Raw genomic sequence first — 15,539 nt, forward strand, 5'->3', positions numbered from 1 at the left:
CCGGAGCCAGAGCACCGCGCCGCCCCCCTCCAGGTGCTGCCCCAAGCACACGCTTGGTGGGCTGGTGCCTGGAGCCGGCCCTGTATATGGGTGGGAGATAAGACTCGATCCTCATGTGCCAAATTGTCTTTTCATTGACACTGGGATAACTCCAACCTACCTGATTCACTACTGTGCTACTCCAGAGAGATGCCAGTTTAACTCTATTCCCATTGTTTTTAATGGACTTGCTTTGGATTTACAACACTGTAGCAGACAGAATGCAGTCCAGAAGAAGAAAATAAATATAAAGGGCCTGATTCTTACTTCACTGACACTGGTATAAATCAAGAGCAATTACACTTATATCATTGGCATTACTGGTATAAAACCAGTGTGAGCTCTGAATCAGGCTCAAAGTGATTAAATACAGGAGGGCATACTTGGATAATTATAAAACAGAGAAAGGGTACAGTTTTGGGGACAGATCTGGAAATGACAAAATGAGAGACACACACCCTGGAGTTGCCAATAGCCTGGTGGTTAAGGCACTCATCTGGGATGTGGAAGACACAGGAACTTGTCCTAACCACTGGGGTACAGTCCCTCATTCTCTCTGGTCCAATTAATATTTAATTATTTATTTGTAGAAAATGGAAGAGCTCCAACAGGAAAGATTGAGACACTGCTGCTATAGCATCGCAATTAGGGCACTCACCTAGCATGTAGGAGACCCACAAACTGGGACTCCCCCATGCCAGGTGAGTGCCATAACCATGGGGCTATGGGATATTCTGGGGTGGGAAGGGATCTCTCTCTCTCTCTCTCTCTCTCTCTCTCATTTTTTTGCAGAAATTTTTGAAAGGTTCTGGTTTCATGCCAACGTGGAATGAAAACAAATGTCAAAACCTTGAAATTAGTTCACATCTGGGAATACACCTATAATGAAGGTTACATCTACATAAAAGGTTATAATATAGGTTTTAAAAATAGTTTAAGGGGGACATACCTCCACATTGCAATCCTTTAAATCTCACGCAAGAAAAATTGTCACATTCACAGTATGGCCCATAAATATTTCCATACACTGAGAAATGGCAAATACACTGCCCGCAGTAACAGTCGCCTCTCCCGCTACAGGAGCTCTGCTCTGGAGACCTTTTACAGGAATTTGTGCTCAGGGAGTTTTCATTACATTCACAGTAAGGACCCATGTAGCCAGGGTTGCAGGCACACACACCGCACTCAAAAGAGCCCTTTCCTTTGCTGCATTTGGAGCTGTTCATCTCAGCCTCCTTCTGACAGTTACAGCTGCATTCCAGCTGGATATCAATTTCCAGGGCATCACTCAGGCCCACAGGCTTTATTACAATCTGCCTCCACCTTTTCTCACAGGTAGGTAGGCTTACTGTCATGTTGAAAGAGACCTGGGAAAGAAAATATATTAACCATTCGTGGCTGCAGCATACAAAATGCAAAGAATACTCTGGACATATAATGCACAGCCAAGAACAAGAATTTATTAGGTATTGCCTAATAACTCTCAATTTGTTTGGAAGAGATTTATTAAATAAAGGAAGCAAGATTTCTGCCTTGGTGTTCTAAAAAATCTCTCTCAGTTTTACAGGAATGAATGTCATTTGAGAATCTGTTATCTACTTACTGTCTCTCCCACTTTTATATGGGAACATTTCCTCTGGTGTGGAAAAATGGTACCATTGTTACAGATTGCCGTGAAAGAGAGATTGAGTCCTTCTGTGTCTCCTAACACCTCCAGCTCCACTTCAGATCGTAGCTCCTTAAAGAAAAGGAACACGATGGATGGAATGGTTGCTAATGCTCCACGTCTTTGTGACGTATATTGGAAAAACTCAACCTTATCTATGCAGTAAAGAATTCTGAATTTTGATACTTTATTTACATACTTCTTTCTTACAAGAAAAATGGAAAATGAACGAAGTATTGGCTTTTAGGCTAACGTCAACAGCCGTATCAGCAGAATATCTGATACCAGAGCGACCATATCCTGCACTTGTAGGGTAATGTACTTAATGCTCTAATAATAAGTCTTCTTTCATTTCTAAGTACTCTGCTCCCTTCTGTAGGTTTTAATTTAGCCATGGCCTTACTGAGGAATTTATATGATCACTTTGCTAACACTGTAGCTTTCCTTGTTTAGCATGTAACCTTACAGTCTTTGCTCAGGCATGACACCCATTGACTTCAGTTTTGTCTGAGAATGGCCAGACAAAAGACTCCAGGATTTGGCCCTAACTTTCCAGTACCAGAGCCAGCCCTAATCCTCTGGCTCTGGCTCACTCCATTGTGTAAATCTAAGTCTCTTCTTCTTCCTGTTTTCTTCTGTTCCCCAGATGGAAACTCTTTCAGTTTATGAGCTTTCACTTGGATTTCAAAACGGGTTCAGTAATGCCAGAAATCATGCTATTATTGCTTCAGGAAGAGAGACTCTTCATGTTGCTGCCTGCGCTCCCTCACACTCTGCTTTCTGGGTTTCAGTCTTAAATGTTTTTCTATTACAATTTTGACAATATACTGAGACTTGATCTAAAGCTCACTGAAGATTGCGGCAAGATGGACTCCTATGGACTTTAATGGGCTTTCTAATTCAATCAATAGTGTGCATCAGGCTAAACCTCAGATACATAATGCGTTTGATGGGAAATTTTCATAAGTGCTTAAGGGATTTAGGAGCACAAGTCTCACTGACTTCCAATGGGATTTGTGTTCCTAAGTACTTTAGATGCTTTTGAAAATGTCCACTTTTTCTTAATTTCCCTGGAGACTCTCAGGTGAGTCATCCTAATGAATGGGACCACTCACTTGAGTAAAGGTTTGCAGGACTAGGTGCAATGGGCATTAGCTGAAACTTCAAGTGGAATATGTATAAACTTGCATAACTGTCTCATTTGTATAAGCTTTGGATTCTCTACATCTGTTTATCTACCTCATTTTAATTGTGTCTTTCCATCTGAAAAACCTCACTGAAGTATTATTTTAATAAGATAAATGATAGCAGCCCATTTGTTAAGCAAGATTTTTAATATATTCATTTAGCTCCAAATCCACTCTATAGTACACAGCTTGAGCAACAAGGCTGTGCAGTGAGGATCAAGTTGGGGAGCTGGATGGGATGCAATCTCTCCCTCCTCGCTGCTACTCCAGCCACAGGGTGAAGTAGCCTCTGTGCTGCCTGCATCTACCTCTGAAGCAGGAAGATGGGCACCTCCTCTGGCTCTGCTGTTCCTCAGCCTTCTCTGTTTGGAAGTACAAAGGAACCTCCTTAGAGAGCTCTAATTCAGCTGGCAGGGTCTGTGCAATCCGTGTGTGGCATCCCCAAATCCTGCCTACTCTCCAGGCAGTGGAACTATACAGTTTCTGCTGCCACCAAGGTCTTGTATGCCCATATAGGGAGGGGACAGAGATTTACCCCTTAGTGAAAGTGACATTATTGCCAACACCAAGCATTCAAAAATTATGAGTCCAGCCCCATCTGGTGTGGGGATGTTTAGGGTCACATGGTCAAGCTTTTCTCTGCAGCCATGAAGGCAAGAAAATTCCTTAAAAAAAACAAAAACAAACAAACAAACAACCCCCCCCCCCAAAAAAAAACAAAAACAAAACAAAAGCAGAGATTCTCGCACAATAACTGATTCCAGCAGCTGGGGGTCTAACAAAAGCATCAACTACCATGAGAATGATGCTAAAATAAGGAGACTTTATAAGATGTACCACACAATAGTCTGGTTTTCAACTCCTCACTCCATCAACTGGATTGGAGGTCCAGGGCTGGAATTGAGGTGCAGCACTGCAAAACTATTTAAAAGTGAAATTGTAATTGTAAGTACAAATTAAACGCTGCTGTGCATAATCCCATCATCCTTTTGGTCAGATGGATGGGATAGATCTTTATCACCACGTCTCCATTTTCTATTTGTGAAATGTTTTTTTAAATTAAAAATATGTATGACCTTCAGCCGAAAATGAATGAAAATCCAGGGTCAAACTCCATCCTGTTTTCACCTCCATGACTTCAAGGGAAGACTCAAATCTAGTGGGTTATATGGGCATAACTGGGAGCAGAATCTGGCTCCCAAGTACAGTGAGCATTAAAACATTCCTGCAGAAGCACTTTTAACTCAAAGATTTCCTGAATGAAACAGGCATCAGTGGTGTTACAAACTTGAGCCTTTGCCAGCAGCTCCCTCTGATCTGTTTAAAATATTATTCCTTCAATCTTTATTACCCTGTAAGCCAAAAGGGACCTGGCTGCTGGACAGAATGGAATTCTTTGTATTTTTAAGAATGCTGGAATAACTTGGGAATCAACAGGCTTGATTTCAGATATAATGCAACTTGAATGAGTGCTTTGAAGATACAAAGCTAATACAGAATTTACCCTTTGTCAAAGCAGGTCGCGACATGCTTACTGGAGACTATGAATCACACTGGGGGCGGGGGGAGGGGCGGAGGAGGGGGACGCGGGGAAAGATGAGAACATTTTACAACAAATATTTTGACAGCTCATAGTTTCCTATTTGCTTACTCCCACTGAAGATTTTAGAGGCCAATACATCTGTGAGTGATATTAATAATAACTTGAGTTTCTATAGTGTATGTCATATAAAGAACATAAAGCATTTTAGAAACATTCACAGATTTAACCTAACACCATCTTTCTGAGGTAGGTAATTATTATTATTCCTAGTTTACAGATGGGGAAACTGAGGCAGAGAGGGACAATGCAAGGTGACACAGGAGTATGGCATAGCTGGAACTAGAACCTAGAATTCCTAAGTCCCAATCATGTGATTTTTAACAAGTCCACCTTTATTCCCACCACAATTTCAGCTTTTCTACACTCCCACCAAATATAAGGAAATGGTGTTTCATTCATTTTTATTTAAAATATTCTGCAAAATAAATCTTCAAAGAACTCAAGGAGGTGGGAAGGAGGATTTTCTTAGTGTTTGTGTTAACTTGCTTTTTGTGCTTAAAAGAGTTTCAAACACGAACTAACGGAATAATTAACCTTTAGCATTAATACAATGGGCACGAATAAATTCTGAAAGTCTCTCAGCCAGGGGGCCTTGATTCATATGTGGCAACATAGGTATCTACATGAGGCTCTAATTGGCACTCCCCTCTCACTCTCTGCCCTGATCAGAGGAACCCTTTACTTTTCAAACTAGCCAAACTATTTGTGGAGTGCTGAGCAATGTGTGGGAGCAGCCAGGATCCATTTTCCAGCTTCACCTCTCTTGCAGATAGTAAGTAAAAGTGGCTTTTCATCCATTAAAGGTGGAGTAACAGTAGCTATGTCCTAAAATTCCATCCTCAATTAACCCTAACAGAAGGCATTTACCCGTAGTCCTATGTTAAACTCCAGAGGGGGAATCCTGGCTCCACTGGAAGTTTTACTATTGAGCTCAATGGGGCCAGGATTTCACCCCAGGTCTATTACAATAGTAGTCCCTTGATTGATTGATTTTAAAGTGCACTGTCATATTTATTTTTTAACTTTATAGAAAATCTGTTGGTGTTTATTAGAAACCCATAGTAGAAAAAGCTATTACAATCAATTATAAAAGATTTCACAATTTATGTTATTTTTTTCTTTGTCCTGTAAATCAAAATAATTTGGTTGAACATATTAGAGATATGATATAAATAAAGGATGTGAGAATAAAAAAGCATGGGAAATGATAATTACAAAGAGGGTTTTTTTAAAATGTAGTAATTGCTAGAGTACATGCTTGTAATAAAGAAAAGTGAAGTAAAGAAAAAAAAAACCCCAGGGACTAGCACCCTCAATATATTACTGTAAATGTACCCAGAGAGATTCCCCTGACTTCCAAGAGCAAGGCAGCCAGGATCTATTTTATAAACAAAGCTCTGAAAGGCAGCACCCGGTTTATGTCCCTATTTGTATTTCCCCACATAATCTTAAACACATTCAAATCTTTTTTTCCTGCCTATATTCTATCCTTTAAAAATATTAGAACAACCTCACAGCGGCACCACCACCTAGCTAAAGCAGAGAATAGCATTCTTAGTGCATTGCTTTCCAATATTACTGCAAAACAGTGTGATGTATATGCTCAAACAACATTTGAACTTGCATGTTCTTTTTTTCAGGACCGATGGAAAGTTTCTATAATGCTGGGCATCTGACAGTGCACAACTGATGCACTTATTGTAAACAATGCAGAAACAAAACCAAAGGCATTTGTTTTCACCAAATCACAATTTAATATCTGAGAATAGCAGACATGCAGAGAAGTATGTTATAAACATACCTTATATGCACCAATGATCAATTGGAGAATATTTCCAGAATCTTTCTGAAGTTGTCCAACAGTAGCTCCAGGAATAAGTTTGGCATAATTCTGGAAAGAGCAAGTATAAAATATAGACTTAAGCTGTTAACAATAATTTGAAAGCATAAATTGGTAATAGGTGGTATGGTCCATCTTACTGGCAACATACCCCACCCCCCAAGCCCATAACTACCAATCTAAAGAATTATGAGTAGGATTTTCCAAAGCACCTAAGTGACTTCAGAGCGAGCACAAGTCCTTTTGAAAGTCAATGGAGGAGCACAAGTCACTTAGGAGTTTTTGAAAATCTCACCTATAGTGTTCTCCAATTAAAGTGAAAATATACTCTCAACACTTCTATTTGTTTTTAATAAAAATAATCAGAGCCTGATTCTGCTATTCTTACTACTATTGTAATGTTGTTCCCAGGGGCCCTATATGCATTTGTTTAAGAAACTATTTTTCTGAGGCAGGAACATGTTAACTAGCATATAGTGTACTGTGCACAAGGGCTCAGCGATGAAGGGGCCATAAGGCCTCAATAAGCATGAGACTGGTGAGCCTGAAACATAGGCTCTGAACTATTTGCTGCTGTTTTATGACTGGAATAGAAATACCACATGTTAATTATTGGTTAGTTATAATTCAGGAAGGATTGCCTGACTATTGCCATCGGGGCGGCTCTATGTTTTTTGCAGCCCCAAGCACAGTAGTCAGGCGGCCTTCGGCGGCATGCCTGCGGGCGGTCTGCGGTCATGTGGCTTCGGTGGCGTTTCTGCGAGTGATCTGCCGGGTCCTGCGGCTTCGGCGTACCCGCCACCGAATTACCCCTGAAACTGCGGGACCGACGGACTTCCCGCAGGCAGGCTGCCAAAGGCCGCCTGACTGCTGCCCTCACAATGATCGACAGGCTGCCCCCCATGGCTTGCCGCCCCATGCATGCGCTTCCTGCGCTGGTGCCTGGAGCCACCCCGATTGCTATGATTATATGCTAGTTTTGTGTTAACAAAATTGTGGTCATTTAATGTCCAGTCTCACCTTTGTGCTGTCATTGTAGCATGACACTCAGCAGCTAGTTGTTAGAACTAGTAGCTAATATTAATCTCATCTAGTGGTTACTACAGTGCATTTAGGGCTTGAACCAATGCCTATTGAAGTCAATGGGACTCCTTAGAGATAATGAGATGGGCAGTTAAAAGAGAAAATTGGTAACGTGATAAACTCTGCTGAAGAAAGCTGCTGTTATAATGCTGATTTTTTAAACATTAAAAACATTTTAAAAAAAATCAATGAAGATGGACAATTTGATTCCCTTAAATCCCTCTTATACTTTGCACTTCCATCAGTATTATGCTTACTTTAAATATTATGTATGAAATACCTACCATTCATTACATTACTAAAGTGCTATTTTAAATCAGCAGGATTAAACACATTTTATGTTACAACAGGCGATTTGGCATGCCCGACTCCTGTGAATTATAGCACTCCGTCTTTGAAAGATCGTTCTTAGCATTTTGTAAACATGGCCGTTTTGCAGGCTGATTATAAATGAGAGTTGGAGAGTTTGGAATCTAAAATATCACTGCCTTTTATCTGGGGCATGCAAAACAAACAGCAGGAACACAGTGGGCTTAGAGCCATATTCTACCTTTCCTCTTTGCACAAGAATGCCATGGATGACAATGTGAGTTCCATGGAAGGCACAGGTGCAGACTATGGATTGATTTTAAGAAAGTTTCCATCTTTGAGCATATGTTTTAATGTTTTTCCATATAAAGTTTCTGAGCCGATTTACCAGTGTGGTGTGATTGCTTTGGATCGCATGGTTAATATTGTTAACCAGTTACGGCAGGTTGTCTTTTTAGTGCTAGTGTGACACAAATAGACCTTCTATCTTTTTAGCATGCGTTTACTAAATAGTTGATTTATTTTATTTACAGATATATTTGCAAAATTCTGCTCTCCATTCTTAGTGGAGTTAATTTGAAATTGCTCCACTGAGGTCAGTGGAGTTGCAGATGATCTGCACCAGTGTAAATGAGAACAGAACTTGTGACATGATCAGGGTGGAAGAGTATTATGCCAAATTTAGAAGAACCACGTGACATATTTTGAACAGATCTTAAGCCTAGAGAGCTTCTAGTGCCATTTGGCTATGTTGAAATGAGAGTTTTGAGCAGCTCATGTTTAAACTATATTCTCTTTGTCTAGAAGCAAAAGAAGAATTGCTTCAAAAGAAGAATATTTTTGTTTGCATGGCACAGGATTCCATTTAGTTAGAAATACATTTTTGTTGTTTTTTCCTCAGCTTTAATTAGAATGATTTTTAACATAATTTTCCTTGAAAATAAATTTCAGTTAAGGAAAAACTGTTTTGCAAATCTCCAAAAAAATTCCAAGAAACCCAAAGCTTTAGACAAAATTAGCAGTTTCATTAAAACCTAAAACACCAGTGGATTCCCCTTCCCTAAATGTGGTACACATAGTCTGTCAAACTCTCACTGTCATCACAATAATTTTCAAATCAATAGCTTTTAAAAAGAAATTATTTTCTTACTCTATTATAAACAGCTTTCAGCTAAGAATAATGATATATTATTTGGTCAGCCATATGTGAATATATTCCAGAGGAAGGTCTTTTTTGTTTGTTTTCCTGACCTTTTCTTTTTTATAAACTATTTTAAGCCGACATGCCTCATTTGTAAACAACTTCCTTCCCCCTCACGTGCCCATGCCCCTCGGTTTTTAGCTTTGGAGTAATCTTGGCAAATGTTTAATTTAAAACCACTAGTTCAATGCTACTTTAAAAGCAACTGTGGTCATGTAATACTTTGCTGTTTTAGTTTTGATTCTCCCATGCAACATGACAACTGCTATTTTAAAATTAGGGGAACAGTTTGGTGTTTGGTGACATAAAATACATGTATTTGTTGTCTGGGTATACCGCAAGAAGGACAGGAGACTTGTTATGGGTTTTAATCAGGCCGCAACTTTATTATATAGATGTCTGGGACTACCTGGCAGATAAAGTGTACAGTGCAGGCAAATCCATGCTTATTTAAATCAATTCTCTGGGGCTTTCACCAGCCCCCCACTTTGTTTAATCCATACTTATTCAACTCAGTTTTCTAGGGCTTTCACCAGCCCCCCTTTGTTTCCATCCAGGTCCCCCAGCCGACCCATGGCTTGGACCTTACCATCCACCAGCCTCGTGAGAGGGTTTAGGAGGGCTATGAGAACGGAGGAGTTGGCTCCCTGCCGTGCTAATCATAGGAGTCCCCGAACCCCCTCCCCGTTCTGTCCCTTTATCCAGGATCTCCTTTTAAGTCCTTTACCAGGCCATTTATCTGGTCACTGACTGCCCTCCCTACGGAGTACCTGCACTGAACATCCACCCAATATTACAAAATAAGTTGCGACTTATGGCTTACCACCTTTTCTATTGACCAGAAAAGGTCCATCCTCACACCTGCTGTGAGGAAGGCAAAAAAACCACACTCCACCGAAGCCAATTCTGGTGGTGTGGGAAAAATTCCTTCCCAGCCCTGCTTTAAAAGGGGCGACTAGCGTAATGCCCACAGCAAGTCCTAACCCAGCCTGCCAGTCGCTTCCACAAGGGGAGGGAGGGTGGGTGTTGTTGGCTTCCTTGCTGCTTGGACATAGAGACTTGCCCCACCCAGGTTTTGTACCTTTATGCACATTCCTGGAGGGGGAGGGAGGTGAGTCACCGCTGCAAAGCACCTTTTACAGCAGTTTCTGACCTTCCTCCCTTCCCCCTCCCACCCCAACCAACCACAAAGCAGAGCTGCCTTCTTTGGGTAAGCCCAGACAACTTTTGCCCCACCTTTAATAACAATATACACACCTATGTGGGAGGTAGGTCTGAGCCTACATTGGATCTGAAGGGGATTAGGAATATTAAATGAATACATGATTGACATATGCCAGGCTAAACTAAAGGGGGATTATAAATAGCTAGAAATATAATGGTACATTTGATTATTTGACTACTACATTTATTTTAGACTAATGCCATCTATCCAAACTATTTAAGGAGCTTCTGGATAAATTCTAGTATAGTGTTTGCCCTCCTTAGAAACTAAATTATCATCTGTCAAGATCAATTATATTTTTTGGTCCAATAAAATACAGTTTCAAGTTTCTGGGCCTGATCCTGCAAACTTAATGTCATTTAGGGAAAGCTCCATTAGGCTCAATTATAGTGGTTTCAACTGAAGTTTTGCCTGAGGAAGGCACCGTCTGTAAAGGTGCCACCAAAATGTTTGACTAAAGACATGAACCTTTGAGCATAGGGGTCCTTCACATACTAAAACTAGGTTACCAACCAAAGTCAAAAGTGCCCTGTTTCTTGGCAGCACTGATTGGTTGATACTATTTCCAGATGTGCCGAAAACTGATCTTTCACAGGCGGAGTTAAGATTTGTCATTACATAAAGTGGCCGAGAGCAGTGCACACAGGTAGCTTTGGTGTTATGGATGAGTACATCTGCATATACTGAGTGATGATTTGGGTTCAGCTGCATTTGCTATTGTATCTTATTAAATAATGAGCTCTTTGTTCAATGAGAAACCCTTAGCTCTGACTGTATAAGCACAATAGGCTTCCATTCCTTAGCCTACTCTTGTTTCTGGAACAAAAGTCATCCATTTTCCTCAAAATAGTTTAGATTCCTTCTTTAGTTTCCTCCCCCCACACCCACTCCTTCCATATAACAATGGAATGCATACGTTTCCCAACACATACATGATCTCATGAAAAAAATCATGGTTAGTTTTTTGACTCTTGGATTTCAGTTCATCCTTTGTCAATAATAGATAATACATCACTTGTGCAAAAACTAAGAGGTTATGCATTTTAAAGTCTCATTGACTTCAATGGGACTTAAGCACTTGCTTAAAGTTAAGAATATGCTTAAGTGCTTTCCTGAATTGGAGCCAAAATGCATGCTTGCAGCTTGATCCTGCTCCCAGTGAAGTCAATGATAAAATTCCAGTGGACTTCAGTGGACCAGGATCAAGTCCTTAAGCAAGTCGCTGTCCTCCCTTGTCTCCTAGCACTCTGTCCTCTTTTTATTCCCCTAGTACCCTTCTAATTGCTCCTTCATCATATCCTTTAGAGGATCTTCCTTATTCCCCCTCCCTCCCCCCCCCCCCCCCACACCAGGTTTCTGTGGGGATTTCACAGGACTCTGTCCTTGGTCCCCTTATCTTCTCCTTCTATACCTCATCTCTGGGTAATCCCATCTGCAAATGCAAATTCAACTACCATCTCTATGCTGAGGACTCACAGATCTCTCTTTCTCTCTCTCCACTCCAGACTTGTCTCCTTCTGTCCAAACAAATCTTGGCTTGTCTCTCTGACAACCCCCTCCTGGACGTCTAGCCATCAGCTCAAGTTCAACATGGCTAAAACAGGGCTTTAAATGTTCACCTCAGTCCCTCTTGCTTGCATCCTTTCTTGGTCACTCTGGGTGACACTGCCGTCCTGTCTGTCCTGGGTGTCATCTTTGATTCGGACGTCTCTCTAGGTCCTCACGTCCCAGCTATCTAAATCTTGCTATTCTTTCACTATAATACCTGTAAGGGTGTGTGTCTATGCTGCAATCACAGGGTGTGACTGCAGCTCACGTAGACACACCTATGCTAGCTTTAATCTATCTAGCTTGGGTATTGGAGCGAGACTGCAGCAGCATGGGTTTCAGTGCAGACTTCTCAAGTCTGTCTGGAACCCTGACCCTGAGTGGCCAGCCCACACAGACACCTGCGTGGGATAGCTAGGTTAAAGCTAACTCAGGTATGCTGCCTGCTGAACTAGCCTCTGACTACACCCAGGGTTAAGGGGGAAAGTGGAAGCTAGATTTGCTCCCATTGCTTTAGTGCACTAACCCCCTAAGGACTGCTCTGGTGCACCTGAGGAGTAAGCCCTAGGTTGTGGTTGCAGAAAAAGATATTTAAAGAAAAAAAAAAAAAAAAAAAAATTAAAATCAAAATACAAGTTTTTAAGGTGAGTCCAATCTCCATGCTCTGGGGAAATAGAGCACTCTGAGTTCAACAGATAAGGAACTAGTAGACGTCACTCAAATATAATCACACTGCAACATATAATTACATAATCAAAAGGTATAACTAGCTAAATATTTATGGCATCCACAGAACAGGTATTAAAATTCTATCACCTAAGGTTTGCTGACTGGGGGCCTGATCCTATGGCCAATACAATCTTTCCACTGACATTAATGGGTGCTGGATTAAGTCCTAACCTAAATTTGGAGCTATGCAGCTCCTCTTAATCTACTGTCTTATTGCACCGAAAAGATCCATCCCTCACTGACTGCATGAAGGTATCCTTTGGAATTTTCCAGTGGTCACGGTCTGCGCTAGCCAACACCGTTCTGATCAAAGGTTTTATGTTTCAGTATCTCTGTGTCAGTTTTATACCAGTATCAATGTTATCAAATGGCATACTTTGTTCACTGGGAACTCTATACTAAGATTTACAACTAACAAAAAAGGTGAGCCATTGTTAATCCATCTATTATTTTTTGTTCTCTACTTTCTTTGTCAGAAAAATAAAGTGGCACCATTTTCTGTCTTGTATAGAATATAGCAATTCTTTTAAACATAGTCTATCTACTGCTTTCATCTTTTGCATGTGGCACTCTGTCACTTAACTGAGTATCTGCTGTTATTGTTCCTTGCGCACAGCCTCACTAACCTGTGGGTTAGATGGACAGTTAGTCAAAGCAAATACAAAATAATAATAATAATAAAAAAAAATCAGACTTTTAAGGCTGTCTTTCACAAACATCAAAGAGCATATCTAAAACTATGGGACAGTATTGTTACATTCCCCACCTGTGTCAGTCAAACTCAGAATATTAACCTAGAAGTCTGATTCGCTCATGCTTATGATTATAAAGAAAACGTAATATGACAATATAAATCAAGATTATAAGACTCCAAACACTGAATTCTGATCTAGGATTTATTTTTAGACACTACAGATTTCTTCACAACAGCCAGACTGGGCAAAAATATACATAATAAAGTAAGATGGATACTGGCAGTTCTCTTAATGGGGGCATTGTGCCTACCCACTGCACAACTCAGAGTGAAAGAGAAGAGAGGGAAAGGCCCCTTATGTGTTGGAAGAGCTCCCTGTAAAAATCCCCAAAGATATTACAACTTCCAACTCTCTCCTTAACCCACCTGCACTGTGACTTCACTTCTACCCCAGTTCAGGGAGCATTGGCTGGAGGACATAGGGAAAAAGGCCAACAATAGCATGGCAGGGAAGCTGAAACCAGGGACTGCATGGATGGTTAGGTCTTCATGTGTAATCTGGGATAGGTGAGACTACAGCCGATCTTTTCTATAGATCCTCCAGATCCAGTGTTATAAGGCCATGGGTATAATTTTCAAGAGTGTTTTCAATGGAACATAGGCCCCTTAGCCATGCTGTCCCCTCTACAGCATGGGCGGTGGGTATAATAGGCCAGGGGAGGCTCAGCTTCCCCTAGCGTAGCCGCTGCTGCTGGACCCCGGTTGCAGGTTTGACAGGGGAAATTTTTGCTTTTTATTATGCCCCATGCAGGTTCTGGGGCAGCTGAGGAGGCGGTATGTGCTACTCAGCTTCCTGGGTTCATCAGTAATCTCTCTGGAGTCCAGAGAGATTACTGATGAACCCAGGAAGTTGAGTAAGACATACTGCCTCCTCAGTCACCCCGGAATCTGCATGCTGCATATCAAAAGCTCAGGTTCCTCTTCCAGAAGAGAAAAGAACTTTTGAATTTTCCCGGGGAGTAGCGTAGGGTCTGCAGTGGCTCTGGCTGACCTGGGGCTCCTCTGGGCAGGTTGGGGGGGGGGGGGGGGGGAAGGGCCCAGGGCCCGGCCTGCCCCGGGCCCCCTGGGCATGGGGGGGGGGTGTAGGGGGCCTCGGGACTCCAGAAGGGGGGGCAGGCGGGCGAAGGGGTGAGCTGGTGACTAGCCTCCCTGAAGTGGGGCTCCATCTGCCGCCCATGCTCCACAATGACACAGGCACCTCATAATGGAGGGGAAGGGGCTTATCAAGCACAGAATTGGCAGATTACTTTTCTGTGGTTTTACTGCAGACAGGAAACAGGCTTTTTTTCTCTCCCATCTTCTACTTATTTTTACTCATCATTTTAAACAGGAACTTTAAGTGCTGTGGGCCCACTCCAGGGCTTCCTATCACCCCATACACTGGTTCTGCTGGTACTGGTCACTGGGAAATTCCTCAGCTACAGGAGTATATTCAGTCTAGGGGACAAACTGGGGGTACCTGGGGAAAATGTGCATGCTGACACAAGTTATGGCTGCTTTAGTTTCGCTGAGGGATGGAACCACCTCTGGCCAAACCCTGAATAGATGCACAACAGTGGCGCAAAGTATCTTTTCCCCTCCTTGCTCCAGTCCCATTTGCAATAAAATGTCTAATCTCCTCTCCACTCTCTCTGCTCCCATTGCCATGCAATGACTTTTTAAACAAAAGAGTCTTCATGTAACTGAGACTTGTATTCTTCACTTCAAACAATGCTAAGTATCTTTTCTCCCTTCAGTGCATACAGGCAGTTAGATGTCAGGGGGAGGGGAGAAGTTCTCCCTTCTATTTTGCCATTTTGTACTTTATATTTCCTGCTATCTTCCAACTTTATCTCATTGAAAAAAAGTTTCAAACTGAAGAGCAGGAAGAAAACTCTCAGATCAGGTGAAAACATGTTATCTGAGAGATGAATAAAAGTTCATGATGACATTTTGTTTCAAGGGGTATCCCTGTCTCACAGGAAAAAGAACAGGCTCAAGTATTAGTACCCAGCATCTTAAGATATAACTGTCTAACGCTAGTGATTATGCTGAACAGTTTAGATAAGCTTCAGGGTTGAACATCCTTATCTACTATGACTTAAAAAGTAGGTATTCACAGTGTGATTCAACATAAAACCCAATTTACAATTACATAAAGAACCATAAAAGCAGTACATGACAAGGTGCTTTCAAAGCAACTGAGATGTTCTAGATGTTTAGATGTTCTAAATCAGGTATCTAATTTTCTATCTATATGTTTAATTAAATATGCACCTTGCAGTGTTTAATCCTCAATGCTAGTCTTCTCAAGCGGTACTGTATAAATAGGGCCCTTCATTTTCAATTTTTATTTTATTTAATTTTTCTTGGGAA

At 41.4% G+C, this 15,539-nt stretch overlaps 1 protein-coding gene across 4 annotated transcripts in view; it reads right to left on the bottom strand.

Moving 5' to 3' along the window:
* Positions 1 to 15,539, bottom strand: part of ITGB6 (integrin subunit beta 6) — a 74,123-nt gene that overhangs the window by 22,734 nt on the left and 35,850 nt on the right. For all 4 annotated transcript variants that reach the window (XM_034785624.1, XM_034785622.1, XM_034785621.1 and 1 more), the window contains 3 exons: positions 6,297 to 6,386; positions 1,643 to 1,777; positions 989 to 1,406 (listed from right to left, as the gene is read on the bottom strand). In XM_034785624.1, coding sequence (XP_034641515.1) covers positions 989 to 1,406; positions 1,643 to 1,777; positions 6,297 to 6,386 — 643 coding nt within the window. The remainder of the gene's footprint in view (positions 1 to 988; positions 1,407 to 1,642; positions 1,778 to 6,296; positions 6,387 to 15,539) is intronic.

This window comes from Trachemys scripta, chromosome 11 (genome assembly GCF_013100865.1).
Source record: "Trachemys scripta elegans isolate TJP31775 chromosome 11, CAS_Tse_1.0, whole genome shotgun sequence".
Classification (NCBI taxonomy): Eukaryota; Metazoa; Chordata; order Testudines; family Emydidae; genus Trachemys; species Trachemys scripta.